Source organism: Bolinopsis microptera, chromosome 3 (genome assembly GCF_026151205.1).
Source record: "Bolinopsis microptera isolate Bmic1 chromosome 3, MBARI_Bmic_1.0, whole genome shotgun sequence".
Classification (NCBI taxonomy): domain Eukaryota; kingdom Metazoa; phylum Ctenophora; class Tentaculata; order Lobata; family Bolinopsidae; genus Bolinopsis; species Bolinopsis microptera.
The window spans coordinates 7,410,374-7,426,693 of record NC_087074.1 but is presented as its reverse complement, the minus strand read 5'-3'; the positions used below and the strand labels follow the sequence as shown (position 1 = coordinate 7,426,693).

Genomic DNA, 16,320 nt, shown 5'->3' with positions numbered 1-16,320 from the left:
CCATGTTAAAATTAAGTTAGAGATCTGAAATTTTTCAGGGCGTCTAGACGTTGACCAAATCGACTGCAAAAAAAGTTTCAGGTTTCAGGATCATCGGGAAATGGGTTTTCTAGAACCCCTGTTTTACGATAGATTGTCGTGATACATACATATATATATATATATATTTGATGTATATATATATATATATATATATTTGACCAAAACCCATAATCATGGGTAGAGTAGACCGCTGCCAGTGTCTCTCTTTCCCAAACAAAAGGAAATGATATTAATTTGATTGACCGTTTTCAAATGCAAAATGATACCGAGAATGAAATCGGTCGCTCGCTTTTCCCATTCATTCACGGCTTATACGAATTGCAATAGGTTTCGATAAATTACATCGATCACATGCTGTAATAATCTCTTTGGGTTGCGTTCGGGTCGATACCTAGTATTTCGGGATAAGGGTGGTAGTTAGTGAATTAGCTGAAGTTTATTGAATCTTTATTGCCGAGTACAGCTGTCTTCGGGTATTACATTTGTAAATGAATGGGAAAGCGAGCGACCGATTTCATTCTCGGTATCATTTTGCATTTGAAAACGGTCAATCAAATTAATATCATTTCCTTTTGTTTGGGAAAGAGAGACACTGGCAGCGGTCCACTCTACCCATGATTATGGGTTTTGGTCAAATATCATCGCTTTTTGATTAATGTCAGGGTACTTTATAAAGTCGAAATATAAACTGATATCTTCATTAATAAGGAGGAAGTTTCAACGATTTCGAAATTTTTCCTTTGAAAACATTTCCTTGTGTTTGGGTAAGCATATCGGTCGATCGCTGACTGAATTTGCCACTTTATACTCATTCAAGTTGGCATTAAATTTATATATAATGACATTGAACTGTCGTGGTAAAGCAGAATTTGTTCGAAATCACGAATGAGCAAAATTATCACCTTTCGCACGTGCAAACTATGAGCGGACGTTGCGTGCGCATCCAATATTGAATCGCCGTAAATTTTTGCGTGTTGGTGTTTTATATATAGTTTGATAAGCATGCAAAGTTTCAAAGTATTTCAAGAAGAACTGCAATCACAACGGCACACCAACGTTTACAGAAAATGGTAAAAACAGCAATTTTCAGTGATTTTAGCAATTTTCTATCAATTTGGGCGTGTCCCCACGTGTGCAACTTTTAGATTTTTAACTTTAAAACTAGCCTAATACACAATTTATACCTAAAGGAAGCAGAACTGAGCTCCACAACCCAAGGGATAGCCCAGCACCAGAGAATACTAAATCGCAAAATTGACGTTTTTATAAAATAATTCTTCAAAAAAGCACTAACTTCAATGGCAAATATCTTTATGAAGGAGCAAGGTAGGGAAACTTTCCGGTAGATTTTCAGAATGCTTGAACAATTATCTAATATAAAAATGTCCTCAGATTTTGAATAAAATTACTCCTTAATGGTGTAAAATCAGTTTGAAAAGTTGTTATTTTGTCAAAAATAAAGTTTTAAAAACACTTAATTTGATGACGTCATCAAGTGGTGATGATGACGTTAAATTATTTTTTGATATAATTGAAACTGAAGTGTAAACAATTATCTTTAAGACCTGTGGTCGGAAATTGCTGTATCTTTTATACTTTTGAATCTCCGGACACTTAAATTCAGGCTTCAATTGACTACATTTGACTGGCAAAGCGTCTATCCCTGAATATATGTATCACGACAATCTATCGTAAAACAGGGGTTCCAGAAAACCCATTTCCCGATACTCCTGAAACACGAAATTTTTTTTACAGTCGATTTGGTCAACGTCTAGACGCCCTGCAAAGTTTCAGATCTTTAACTTAATTTTAACATGGTTTTTAAGGCACCTGAATATGGCAATTTTGGGTTTTTTACCGAATTTCGTATAACATGCTGGCGCGTATTTTGCGTAAATTTCTTAAAAACCTCCACATAACTATTTCTTGTTCCTGTCATCTTTAACATTGAATTAGAATGATTTGAACTTAAATATACCTGCTGAACTACTTTCGATGAGTCTTAATGCCCGAAAAACAATAAAGGGTTATATTTATAAAAGTAAAGGGGGTAAATAGTAAAGGGGGTAAATAGTATGTGAATATAAGAAGCACGGTCATGCTTGCCAGCATTGTGATTCAGGGATAGACGCTTTGCCAGTCAATTGTAGCCTGTATTTAGGTGTCCATAGATTCAAAAGTATAAAAGATACAGCCATTTCCGACCACAGGTCTTGCAAATAATTGTTTATACTTTAGTTTACATTGTATAAAAAAATTATTTGACGTCATAAACACCCCTTGATGACGTCATCAAGTTAACCGTTTTTAAAACTTGATTTTTGACAAAGTAATAACTTTTAAAATTAATTTTAAACCATTAAGAAGTAATTTTATTCAAAATCTGAGGAAAAATTCATCTTAGATAATTGTTCAAGCATTCTGAAAATCTACCGGAAAGTTTTTCTAGCTTGCTCCTTCATAAAGATATTCGTCATTGAAGTTTGTGCTTTTTTGAAGAATTATTTTATAAAAACGTCAATTTTGCGATTTAGTATTCTCTGGTGTTGGGCCATGCCTTGGGTTGTGGAGCTCAGTTCTGCTTTCTATAGGTATAAATTGTGCATTAGGCTAGTTTTAAAGTTGAAAATCGAAAAGTTGCACACATGGGGACACGCCCAAATTGATAGAAAATCGCTAAAATCACTGAAAATTGCTGTTTTCGTCATTTTCTGTCAACTTTAGAGTGCCGTTGTGATTACAGTTCTTCTTGAAATACTTTGAAACTTTGCATGCTTATCAATCTATATATAAAACAATTACATGCAAAAATTTACGGCGATTCAATATTGGATGCGCACGCAACGTCCGCTCAAAGTTTGCACGTGCGAAAGGTGAGAATTTTGCTCATTCGTGATTTCCAACAAATTCTGCTTTGCCACGACAGTTTAATGCATAGTTGGTTCGTGCGCACTTAACGTACTTTTAAAACATAACGCACTTAACGTACGAAAAAAACGTAAAACGGTGAATTCACCGGTAAATGTACTTAACCGCACTTTTAACGCACGAAATAATTCAAACGCACTTTACGTACTTTTCCCGAAAAATTGACGCACGAACCAACTATGGTTTAATGTCATTATATATGAATTTAATGCCAACTTGAATGAGTATTAAGTGGCATATTCAGTCAGTGATCGACCGATATGCTTCCCTAAACACAAGGAAATGTTTTTTAAGGAAAAATTTCGAAATCGTTGAAACTTCCTCCTTATTAATGAAGATATCAGTTTATATTTCGACTTTATAAAGTACCCTGACATTATAATCAAAAAGAAATGATATTTTACCAAAACCCATAATCATGGGTAGAGTGGACCGCTGTCAGTGTCTCTCTTTCCCAAACAAAAGGAAATGATATTACTTTGATTGACCGTTCTCAAATGCAAAATGATACCGAGAATGAAATCGGTCGCTCGCTTTTCCCATTCATTTACAATTGTAATAGATTAAGAACAACTACCCAAAGGCAGCTGTACTCGGCAATGAAGATTCAATAAACTTCAGCTTGTTCAATAAGTAATAACTACCACCCTTGTCCCTTACCCCGAAATACTAGGTATCGACCCGAACGCAACCCAAACAGATTTTTACAGCATCTGATTGATGTAATCAATCGAAACTTAATTATACAATTCGTAAGCCGTGAATGAATGGGAAAAGCGAGCGACCGATTTCATTCTCGGTATCATTTTGCATTTGAGAACGGTCAATCAAAGTAATATCATTTCCTTTTGTTTGGGAAAGAGAGACACTGACAGCGGTCCACTCTACCCATGATTATGGGTTTTGGTAAAATATAATATATAGATATCACGACAATCTGTCGTAAAACAGGGGTTCTAGAAAACCCACTTCCCGATGTTCCTGAAACCTGAAACTTTTTTTGCAGTCGATTTGGTCAACGTCTAGACGCCCTGAAAAATTTCAGATATCTAACTCGATTTTAACATGGTTTTTAAGGCACCTGAATATGGCGATTTTGGGTTTTTTACCGAATTTCGTATAACAGTGCTGGCGAGTATTTTATGCAAATTTCTTAAAAATCTCAACATAACTATTTTTTATTCCTGTCATCTTTGACATCAAATTAGAATGTTTTGAACTAAAAATAAATCTGCTGAACGACTTCCGATGAGTATAAATGCCTGAAAAACTCCTGCCGGAGGCGGCGGCCGAAGGCCGCCGCCTCCGGCCGGAGTGCACGCTTCGCGTGCACGAAAGAGGCTTGTAACGTGTACCAAAGGGGGTATAATAGTAAAGGGGGTACATAGTATACCCACAATAAATGCACCGGTCGTGCTTGCCAGCACTGTGATACTATACTTCACGACAATCTGTTGTAAAACAGGGGTTCCAGGAAACCCACTTCCCGATACTTCTGAAACTTTAAATTTCATTTACACTCGATTTGGTCAACGTCTAGACACCCTGCAAAGTTTCAGATCTTTTACTCATTTTTAACGTGGTTTTTAAGGCACCTGAATATGGCGATTTTGGGTTTTTTACCTAATTTCGTATAACATGCTGGCGCGTATTTTGCACAAATTTCTTGGAAATCTCCAAATAACTATTTCTTATTCCTGTCATCTTTAACATCGAATTAGAATGGGGGTAAGCAGTAAGGGGGTTAAACAGTAAAGGGGGTAAATAGTAGAGGGGGTAAATAGTAAAGGTGGGTAAATAGTAAAGGGGGTAAATAGTATTGTGATTATAAGGGCGACGGTCATGCTTGCCAGCATTGTGATTAGTTAATGAAATAAAATGAGCAAATAAAAGCCATGCATTAGAAACTGTGCATATTACATATGCCATTAGAGCAGCAGTCTCTCTCAGTCCATTGAATTTCTCTATCACTCCATGTCTACCTTACCAATTATCACTATTGAGTAAAGTAACGAAACCACTTTAGTAGTTTTCCGGGAACATACTATCGGCACTGTCGAATATGCCACCTTCAGCAAATACCTTAGTAGGCATATTTATGTTGTACAAAATTTGGGGATTTTAAAAAATCCCCATATTTATGCGCCATCAAAATCCCGATCCCCAGATTTATGTGCAACTTAAATAATTGCTTATGTGAATAAGCAATTATCGGAAAGAGCAAGTACGATTATAATATTACAATTCCCGTCCCCAGGTGCCCTAACGGCTCCCATGATATACAGTTTCCTGTGGCTCACTATATTCGGGGGCTCAGCTCTGTGGAATGAGAAGTATGCAGCTGAGCAGCACACGGTGGAGAGACCCTTCTGCTGTCCTGCCGATCCTGGTGAGTGAAATTAGTTTTTCAGCCTATTAATGCTTTTCATACAAAGTTACAAAAAATTCTTCGTGTTGTGCATCCTGGGTTTGACATACTATAATATATATATATATATATCCATATACAGGATATGACCCGTTTGAAATATTTCCATCACCGCGTTACATAATTCTGAAACATATTATATTTACAATAAATTATGCAATCACAACATTATGATCAACAAAATAAATTTATATTTGCTGTCCTGCTGACCCTTGTGAGTGAAATTAGTTTTCAACCTCTAATATCAAATTATATGTTGAAGATCTTTGCCAATTTTCATTTGCTCTAGCTTGTGCCATTTTTAAACCGATATTTTTTACAACAGCGAAAAGTTATCATTATGTAGTTACTGAATATATATTGTAATATTTTTTTTGTAAAAGCTAATAATTCCAGAGATGTTGGACTGGGCAGGAGCTTATAAAGCAGATATCTCTAAATGGGACGAGGTCCTAGTATCTGGACTGAAGGATACATACAACAAGAAAACAGGAAGGTACATTAAACTAGATTTATATATCAAATAACGGAGTAGTTCGCTGTTTATTAGTCTCATGATTGAAATACTGATATCTGGATATTATCCGGTTGGAAGAGACAAGGACAAGTGAAACAAGGAAGTTAGGAGTAAGGGCAAATTTTCGGCGTCAACGCCATCTTCAGGCTCAAATTATTTGTTATATAGTAGTGTTGAAAGTATTAATTTAATTATTTGTTATTTAATACTTTCAACACTACTATATAACAAATAATTTGAGCCTGAAGATGGCGTTGACGCCGAAAATTTGCCCTTACTCCTAACTTCCTTGTTTCACTTGTCCTTGTCTCTTCCAACCGGATAATATCCAGATATCAGTAGATTTATATACTGGTCCCTTCACCCGGTCGGCCTTTCACGTGAAATTCACGTGATACTTGTCACGTGATTCGCCCCTTCTTAACTACAGTCTAACCGTTGAACTTGTAGGTTTGCTGTAAATTAGGGGGTGGTAACTCGGGGTTCGCGGTAACTCTGGGGCGGTGAATCGGGGTTTAACTGTATATAAGCCATATAACACGGCACGATAGAACACGATAAGTATTACCCCTAATCTAACAACAGGTATGACAGATAACTGACTATATAACAGGTATGATGCTGACAGTGTGGTGGAGTGTACCAAGAGTACCATAACAATGTGGGGGACAAGTGGTTAAATGGGGAGGAGAATAATCTGGGGAACTTTGAGAAGTTCTACAAAGTTGATAAGAACAGATACAAGATGTCCATGTCTGAGGATAATAGGTGAGTAACCAGGTAACTGCAGGTAACCAGGTAACCAGGTAACCAGGTAACCAGGTAACCAGGTAACCAGGTAACCAGGTAACCAGGTAACCAGGTAACCAGGTAACCAGGTAACCAGGTAACCAGGTAACCAGGTAACCAGGTAACCAGGTAACCAGGTAACCAGGTAACCAGGTAACCAGGTAACCAGGTAACCAGGTAACCAGGTAACCAGGTAACCAAGTAACCAAGTAACCAGGTAACCAGGTAACCAGGTAACCAGGTAACCAGGTAACCAGGTAACCAGGTAATCAGGTAATCAGGTAACCAGGTAAACAGGTAACCAGGTAACCAGGTAACCAGGTAACCAAGTAAGTTCTATAAAGTTGAAGAGTTGATAAGAACAGATAAACGATGTCCATGTCTGAGGATAATAGGTGAGTAACCAGGTAACCACTAACCAGGTATCCAGGTAAGTTCTATGAAGTTGAAGGGTTGATAAGAACAGATAAAATATGTCCATGTCTGAGGATAACCGGTGAGTTTCGTTTGCTGTCAAATAGTTGTTGAATAGGATTAGAATGGGACACATACTAGTCGTTGATCACTGATTGCATGGATCGTTATCCTTGTCCCTGTTCCTTGTCCCTGTTCCTTGTCCCTGTTCCTTGTCCCTGTTCCTTGTCCCTGTTCCTTGTCCCTGTTCCTTGTCCCTGTTCAGTGTTCAGACTGAGATGCGACCCACCTACCCCACTTATGTCGAAGCCACGGCGGCCCACGAGGACACTGTACTCTCACACCCTGTTAATGTTTCAGAATAGTGCGAATATCCTGCCTCAAACTGGACACTAAACTGTAATTTCATATCCTGCACTCTCACACCCTGTTAATGTTTCAGTATAGTGCGAATATCCTGCCTCAAACTGGACGACCAGTGGTTTGCTCTGATGTACACTAAAGGAAAGCTAGGAACTATGCTGAGTGTTGTATCCCTCTTTGGCATCGTCCTCTATTTCGTTACCAGCGCTGATTCAGGTCAGTTGGCGGAGAGCCAGCTTTAACAGATTATATGGCGGAGAGCCAGCTTATTGTTAAGTATTTCCGGAGTTTGAAAATCTGAAAAATTGCCAAAACGTGGAAATATAATCAGTTTTGTTCTTAAAGTGGTTTCGTCTGCTATGAAAGTAAAACTAAACTGCTCGATATCCTCCAGGTAGTCTTGTGATAGACATCATGGCCGCTAACGGAGACCAGAACCCACCCCGATTACAAAGGGTGTTCTGGGCCATGGTGGAGGGAGCTACCGCTACTGCACTACTTATAGCTGGAGGCAAGGAGGCACTGTCTGCTGTTCAGGTTAGATATTCGCTCCGGAGTATATTGATAGTTTCCCCCTTTGTCTTGTATTTGTGCGAGTCCGTTTTTTAAATGTCAGCAAGGCCTTATCATTATTTCTCCATTTAATGTTAACACTTTATGCACAGTATAGTCATAAATCATAAATGAATGAGTTTATAATATAATAAAACCTTCATCGGGAGCAAGAAATAATATTTCATAGAAATATTTGATATTTTCTTGTCTCAAATTCTAAAGAAATCGCTCTTTGACACCTAGCTTCGACGTGAAATTGAAGGGTGATACAAATTGTTAGGTCATGAATTGTTTATTACAATTTATATGTAACAGAAGTGGTCGTGATGATAGATTGTGTTCTTAACTGACGGCTTAAGTGCTGATAGATATGACAGATGTCATGATATATCAAGTTTTCGGAAATAATATGTTACTGATAACTGCTCATCGTAATTCGTAACGTTTAGGTATTACCTCATATTTTATCGTATCTTATTTAGGGATTACTTAATCGTATCTTGTGAGCTTTTAGTCATCATCTTTAGCTCCTTTATAATTTATTCAGTTCTATAGAAATATTTTATGAGATTATGCACCATTATGAGAGGCTGCCCCTGTAAATGCAGTATAATGGACGACTATTTCGCGTATATCGGACAGTAAAACAGTTGTACAAATCTGATCGTTGATTGTCGAAGTTAATCAATAATCGGAGAATGGAGCTCGAAGAATTTCTTGAATCGGTGACCAATTCAATGATTACATTGCCATAAACCCTGTGATTGGTCGGATATTGTGGCACGTGCTCTTTCCTGAACAATCTTGTTACTAATGGCGCGGAATCGTTCAATATCTTATCAAACGCGCTAACTCGTTCACTTTGGAGTGCGGATCAGTGGCTCTGAAATCCACCGTTAGGATGTCTGACCTCAGAACACAAGGTATGTTATACTGATTCATACTCTTTAGGGACACAAGTGGGACACAAGGACGCAGCGCACAAGGCATGTTGAAACATAGTATTATTGGTGCACTTTTGGGTCTTGTGGTACTATCGCACTTTTACTCTGTTATGACAGATCACGGCTTTAGGTGAATCATTGATCATGACATTATCATACCTATCGTTGTGTCGGCAAATTGATTTTTTCAGACGGATCTGTCTGTACTATTAATAGGGCCGGTTTAAATTTTAGAAATCAGTATTTTTAATTCTTCAGAAAATTTTAAGGGGGGGGGGGGGGGGGGGGGGTTCACCCTGATTTTTTTGTGAAAGCAGCCACGCCCATATTTTGCCCAATTTAGCCAAATACCTTGAACATGCCCAAAACCCAGAGTTTAGGTGCTCTACTTGTAGCTAGTGGTCTTCTGAACCCGTATATGAATTTTCATCAAGATTGGACAAAAATTGGCTGAGTTATGAGCCAAAAACCATATGACCATATTTGGGCATATGCACCAATTTTGATCGATTTTGGCCCATAAATTGATCAAGTATCAATATTTTTGAATGGAACCAACTTTATATGGAAGGTAAGCCTATACTACACATTCTCTATGAATATCAGCTCAATATCTACCTAACTGTGGATTTTGTGTTCAAATAATCGCAAAAAATTAACAAAATTGCCCATATCTCAGTTCGCGATATTTTCAAAACTGACTTCGCTCTAAACAATAGAACTCAATAGGGTTTCAATATTTTTACATGAAATTTTCAAAATCAGCGTAGAATCGCATTTCGACTTTAAGTTTTGGGACAGAATTTTAAGATAGGCCTTTTAAAAAATTTGGCGGCCAAATTCCAAAATTTGCCGGGCATTTTTCAGAATTTGGCCGCCCTTAATAAGTCATTTTGGACAAAGTTCTGCGGAGGAAGGAAAGTATGTGACAAAAAAAAAACAATTCGAGTTATCTTGATTTACTTTAGAGGACTGCAATATGTCTCCAGCTGGCCTCAATTATGATGGCGAGAGTATCTATAATTTAACTAAGTGATATTTTTAGAAAATTTGCGGGCCATGTTTCAATTTCTTGTTTGCATCAACTAGGTAGATCCATTACTATATAACATAGTGTGTCCTGTTTAACCAGGCCCTTCCGTATAATTATATAGCAAATATTTAACACATTTACCAAATATTTACATTTCTGGGGCCTCACAGTTTCTAGTGTTGTTGCTCTATTTTCAATTTTGGACCAAAGGAACAACTCTAGCGTCCGTGTATCCCATTTCTCCTTGTATGGATTAGCAGGGTGTGGAATGTGTTGTGTGCTTGGTACATGAAGTTTTAAGGTCCTTTATTTTTGAAATATTTCTTAACCGATGTCTGGACTCGATTTTGTAAATGATTTTCAGATGTTTGAGGGTTTGGTGGTGAATCCGCTGCCCAGCAATTGTGCTAATATTCTTTGGTGCTATGCTACGTACAAAGCAAAGGAATTTTGAAATATCTAGAGTCTTTACTCAATCAAAACCAATCGTATATATCGTTATATTTATATTATTCTCCATAGGACGAACAATGCATAAGATTCCACTTCTAGTATCATTAACAAAACAGGCAGTTTCTAGGTCATTAGGTTTTTTTTGTTGATAAATTCTAAACTAATAAATTTGAGTTTGTTGGGGAATTTGCTTTGACTTCGCCACCATTAGACCATTGCAACATGAGTCCTTCTCCCAGTAACTCTGCAGAAATTCATAAATGCTGCGTACAAAGGAATGCGAATTGCGATTGTTTATTCATTTAATTTCATGTCAAACCAACTTATTCATCGGACAAAAAGCTGACGTTGTGAATAACAGCTGCATTTTATTACTCCCTTTTGTTTAAATTACAATCGTGATTGTTGGAAACCAGAGACCGTTTGTTCTTCTCTTACAGCTTAGACACTGACTTGCTGCCATTCGGCATTCGGAATTTATAGAGGCGGGCTTATTTCAAAAAATGTCTTTACATATTTTTACTTTCATTGTCAAGTAGACGGTTTATCTGCAAGCAATTAGAGCGTAATTAATTGGCTACTTTACAACTTTAATTTTCTTTTATTTGGAGGCGGTTATACTTGAACAATCTAAGTAACGTTTACTTTATTTATGTGCAATTCTAGTAGTTCGACGTTACACAACGTAACTAATGATAAATTTATTGGTGATCATGCCTCAAGATACCTCAAATTCATGTGTACAATCAGTCTTAAGATTCTACAATCGCTTATCTTGGGGCGATTGCGGCTGCGTACCATCATTACTGACTTGTCGATTTCATATCAAACAACGCTCATCTCACGTTGAGATAAATTATGCTATGTATAATACATAATAATATGCTCATCATATTATTTATAACCCTCTCTGATTTAACTCTCATATATTTTATTCAATTTCTTTCTGAAGATTAATGAGGCTATTCAGTAAATGAATATATTAGTAGGATCGACTGCTTTCTTAGTCTACCACGCTTCCTTTGCTTTAACAAAACACCGTCTTACTTTAGTGATTGTTCGTCGTGATGGTCTCAGAGCGGGAGCACAACGCCGGTAAAATGTTCTTCATCTTATAGAAGCGGTGATGTTTTCATTTTACTGTAATCATTTAAGCAATAAAGTTTTTGTTAATTTAGTTCTAGAACTATTTACGAATTGTTTTGTGTTATTTTGAAGTAACCAAATCCATTTGAATATACAAATCGTTACTAGCGGTATATTATGCGTTATATTATGCATTAGCAAATCATAAATGATGACGAAGAGCAGTAGAAGTAAAAAAGAGCAGTAGAAGTAAAGATGTCCGGCTTGTCACAATTGCTGTTACTTTAACTTTTCTCATCTATAATTGAACATTAAGGAAAGATAATCGCATTGGAAGCATAATGGGTTCAGAAGATAAGTTATTTGGCGTCGTTATAGCAACTAACAGCGTCGTTATTAGCAACTAGTTTAGCTTTATGATTTATCAATACTAGCAGGAACCCGTCTAACACTAAAGTGGTGTCAAGACTCAAGAGACTAAAATAATTATTACCTATTTAATTCGCGTTTTTGACACCAATTGGGGGTCCAAATTTTGGGCACTAGTTGGCCAATTTTTATTTTCTCATGCTGATTTGAATGCCATTAAAGCATTTGAACCAGTCAAAAAATTTTCAGTTATATATCTTTTAGTTTTACGGTTATTGCGGAAAGTTGTGTTAAAGTTGATGCCGTGGTGTCAGCAAAATGGTACGGATATATAAACATAAATATATCGTACGTGCTCTATAAAACAATCTGCAGATAACTTCTTACTTCTACCCGACAATATCCATTTTATTTGATCAACAGTCAATTTGCAGATAACATCTAGTGAGCGTCCAAAAAGTGTTCATTTTATTTGATCAACAGTCAATTTGCTAGAGCCAAAGGAGCTGTTATGAAAGATGTGTATTTAGAATAAGGTGCTCTTTTCGTATAAGTATTAAATCTTCACCAGAATTGTATCTTGCAATAGCTCAATCTAAAACCGGAGTTTGTAATCATAAAAATGATCAAATTGGCTTGGAGATGACTAGAAAACAAATGAAGAGATTGCCTTTACTCTTGTTTATTTGTTGCTGATGAATTAATAAACGCTTCATAATTTCCTACAACGCAGTTAAAGAAATTCAAATCAAAACATACTTTTGTTCTGACGGATACTGAAAAATAAAGGTAAGCGAAGCTTGGTAAGTTAAGATCGTTCTTAAGTCATGCTTAATATAAGGATTCACAGTGGAGAATCGGTTGGAGATCTTCCCATAAGCAGCAAATTTTAAAGTATTATTTATAATTCAGCTATTTGTGGCTCGCTGAGTGGATCAGACGTGACATAAACTGTTGGATTTGTAAATAAATAGTAATTTGTTTAATTAATATAACGACAAGTTTAAATAGGGACACTAAAATATTAAACGAACCTTTCCTTCACATGATGAATTCAACGGAAATCCTGCTAAATTGCTGGCGAGACTTCATGTTTTGTTTCTAATCAACTGTCGTCACATGTTAGGGGCAAGATAGAAATGTATTTAAAAGATGAATGTAATAATAGTTATCAGACAATATGTAGGAAGAGATTTTCAGCAAAATAAAACACTTCGCTATCAAAACTCTTGCCTTGATTTCTTTCCGAAGTTCTCCAGCCCATAAAATATCTTTTCAAAAGTTTCCTTTTTCAAACACAATCAGGCTTCCACTTCGGTACTTAGCTTACATAGGTAACTTATACACAACATGTTTTGGTTGGGGACCGGCCCGAAGTGCCAGCCAATGTTTACTCAATATGACAATGTTATAATCTCATAAGCTCATAAAATAGAAAATTCAGGATGAAACCTAAATACTAATATATAATGTAAGACATGCTAGTGAGACCTGCTTTGCGATTGCTGTTTGTGAGATAGACACATCAAACCCAGTTCTTGAACTTCCGGTACTGACTGTGGCCTGTGCTGTACGACCCGATTTGTGGTCGGACTGATATCTTGACAGTATCACTTAGAGTAATGGTAACTTATCAAATACTGTAATCACATGGCAACATGTCCTTCTCTAGAAGTACTAGTAGTAAAGTACCTAAAGTAAGTAGTACTAGTAGTAGTACCATGTACTGAAATATTATACATGTAAAATATTATAAATGCTAAATTCGGCGGCGTAATTATGTAAAGTATGTCATGTAAACATAGTAGCCGGCGAGACTCCCTGGGTTCCCTGTCAATTTAGGCCCAACTGCAGTTACCTGTCACATGTGTAGTCACGTGAATAATCACTATGTCACGTGTCAGTTGTCATCTCAGGTTTGAGGTTACCATGTTTCAATTTCGGCCCTCGCACAGCATCCTTTACAGTATGAGTATGTTTCAGTGTTCATACTCTTCATAACATTTATTTTTATAAATGTTTACCATTAGTCAGACAACGATGCAATACCGATTGGACTGATATCTTGATATCTTGAAAGATTACTTTTAAGATATTTATTAAGATTACTTTTAAGATATTTATTATAGTCAAGTAGTAACTTACCAAACGATACAATTATATCGCGTAATTTTTTAATCAAAATAATAAATTCAACAAAGCTATAATTATATCCGGCAAACTCAAAGCGATAAGAATTTTGTGACTTTATTAACTATATAGCTGCCCAATTGGTATTCTTTGGTCTGAAAAGTAGTAGATTAGGTCAATCTAACAATCTAACAAAATATACAATACACCATTAACACGGATCCAACGGTTATAAGGCAAGACTTGATTAACTGTACACCTAATCACACTCACACTACGTTACTTCTTTTCTACTGTGAGGTGTCTACCAGTGATGATGATAATAAAGCGGCACAGCTGCAAACGTTTCTGGACACGTTTCATCCTCCAGGTTTGAGCAAATGGAGTTACTGAGTCGAGAGATTAATTGTAGTCCATACGCTCATTAGTACTAAACTCCGCGTGGTTTCACATATTGACTAAACGCTCCTGCGTTCGATTCAGCCCGTTGAGATTAATTGTTGAGAACTCTAATGGTTTTCCTTATACGGCTTGTTTAAACCTCCAAATCGTAAATATTATCGAGGATTATTATAATTTTATACAGCGCGTTTATTTCAACTTCCTTTAAGTCTGTTTAGTCATTCTGTCTTAATCCCATGTGGCTCAGCGTGTTGTAAAGCTTCACGGTTATAACTTTATAAGATAAACACAGTCTTAAGATCACATTCCCCAGTTATCTGATATCAGATCAATTCCTTCTTAGTAATGTATCCTCTAAGGTATCCTCTTAAATCAAGAAGCAGAGTTTGACGTGGAAAATTGTTAAAACAGACATAACGTCATGGTAGACAGACTACGGATTGCTCCGCGATTATCCACCGTTGCTACGTGATTATCCACCGTTGAATCTACCGTAATGTAATTGCAAACCATTGTTAAACTCAAAGAAGAATACACCTCTCTATCACTATGTTCGTTTTGTCAGAAACGAACATTTTCCTGACTTGATAACGAAACCATTCAAAACGTAATTATAAATGAACTACCGACGTATATTCTTATATTCTGTTATATCATATCACCACCTGATATGATTAGTCATTACCCTCATTTTGATGACCTTCATTCTGCTTTTTATCTTAAGTTATCTCAAACTCGTGCTCTTAAACAGCCAAGGTTACGTCATGTTGTCGAGATACATCTCTTGTGATCTGGGTGCTTCATACTTTCATAGGAGCTTCAGTACAGATTGACTATTGTATTGTAATTGTATGGAATAGAAGTAGGTATGTATATTCATACTTCAGCTCCTATAGATCTGACGCCCATACAGATCGATGTCATTAATATATTGATGATCCTGCTGTAAATGCTTTCAACTTTGTTAATCAAGACAACAATTGTTCATGTTGGCCTCCAGATAACACTGCAATTTTCAAAAGGGCTTATAATTTGTGCTAAATAGAACGCCCTCTCTTGTTTGCGGTCCTTAATAAGATAAACCGTAGTGTTCTTTACATTAAACCTCAACGTTAACTAGCTTTCTTACAGTGGGTGAGCATGTTTTGCTCCCATATATATTATGTAATTGTATGCTTGTAGAATCTAGCTTGGTCGCTCCAGCCTCACGTATTTTTACCTTCTCTTACGCATTCTGACATGTCATTAATAAATAGTACAAAAAGCATGAAAGGTCCTAGGATTGAGCCCTGTGGAGCCCAGATTAGACATTCTTATCCTCCAATTACTACACACTGTTTACGGTATCTGAGATAGTTCACAGTGTAGACTGTAGATTTTATCATATCTATACTATATTTTAAACTTGACGAAATCCCCCGGCAAAAATGACCCCTTGGTGACGCCAATTTCAGCTCGCAATTGGAGTTGTAACCTCGTCATTTTTAGCAGGGTTGTAAAAAAAAGGATAGGAATAGGATATAGCATTCTTAGAATTTTTATTAAGGCTTTAGATTTTTTATAATTAACGTCGGAAGTGAGGTAAAATAAACGTTATAAAGTTATAATAAATTAATAATGGCGTAATTTCATCAAAGGTTACCTGCGTCGTTGCTAATAGCAACGGCAAGAGATTGCACGTGCGCGAGCAATAACAGATTAGCAACGCGCGTTGCCATGCTTTATAATACGTCATAACTTAAACTAGCCCACATTTACGCTCACGATATCACTATTCATAACTTTGGTTGTGATTGATATTTTTCGATGCAGTAGAAAGTATCTTTTAGAGTTTTAGGGAATCTGAATACTTACAACTTTGTCGTCA

General features: G+C 36.6%; 1 protein-coding gene across 1 annotated transcript in view; it reads left to right on the top strand.

Moving 5' to 3' along the window:
* The window catches only part of LOC134813142 (uncharacterized), a 74,951-nt gene that overhangs the window by 10,052 nt on the left and 48,579 nt on the right, over positions 1–16,320 (top strand). The window contains exons 10-15 of the mRNA XM_063820828.1: positions 5,228–5,359; positions 5,795–5,894; positions 6,366–6,372; positions 6,544–6,683; positions 7,561–7,697; positions 7,876–8,018. Of these exons, the coding sequence (XP_063676898.1) occupies positions 5,228–5,359; positions 5,795–5,894; positions 6,366–6,372; positions 6,544–6,683; positions 7,561–7,697; positions 7,876–8,018 (659 nt within the window). The remainder of the gene's footprint in view (positions 1–5,227; positions 5,360–5,794; positions 5,895–6,365; positions 6,373–6,543; positions 6,684–7,560; positions 7,698–7,875; positions 8,019–16,320) is intronic.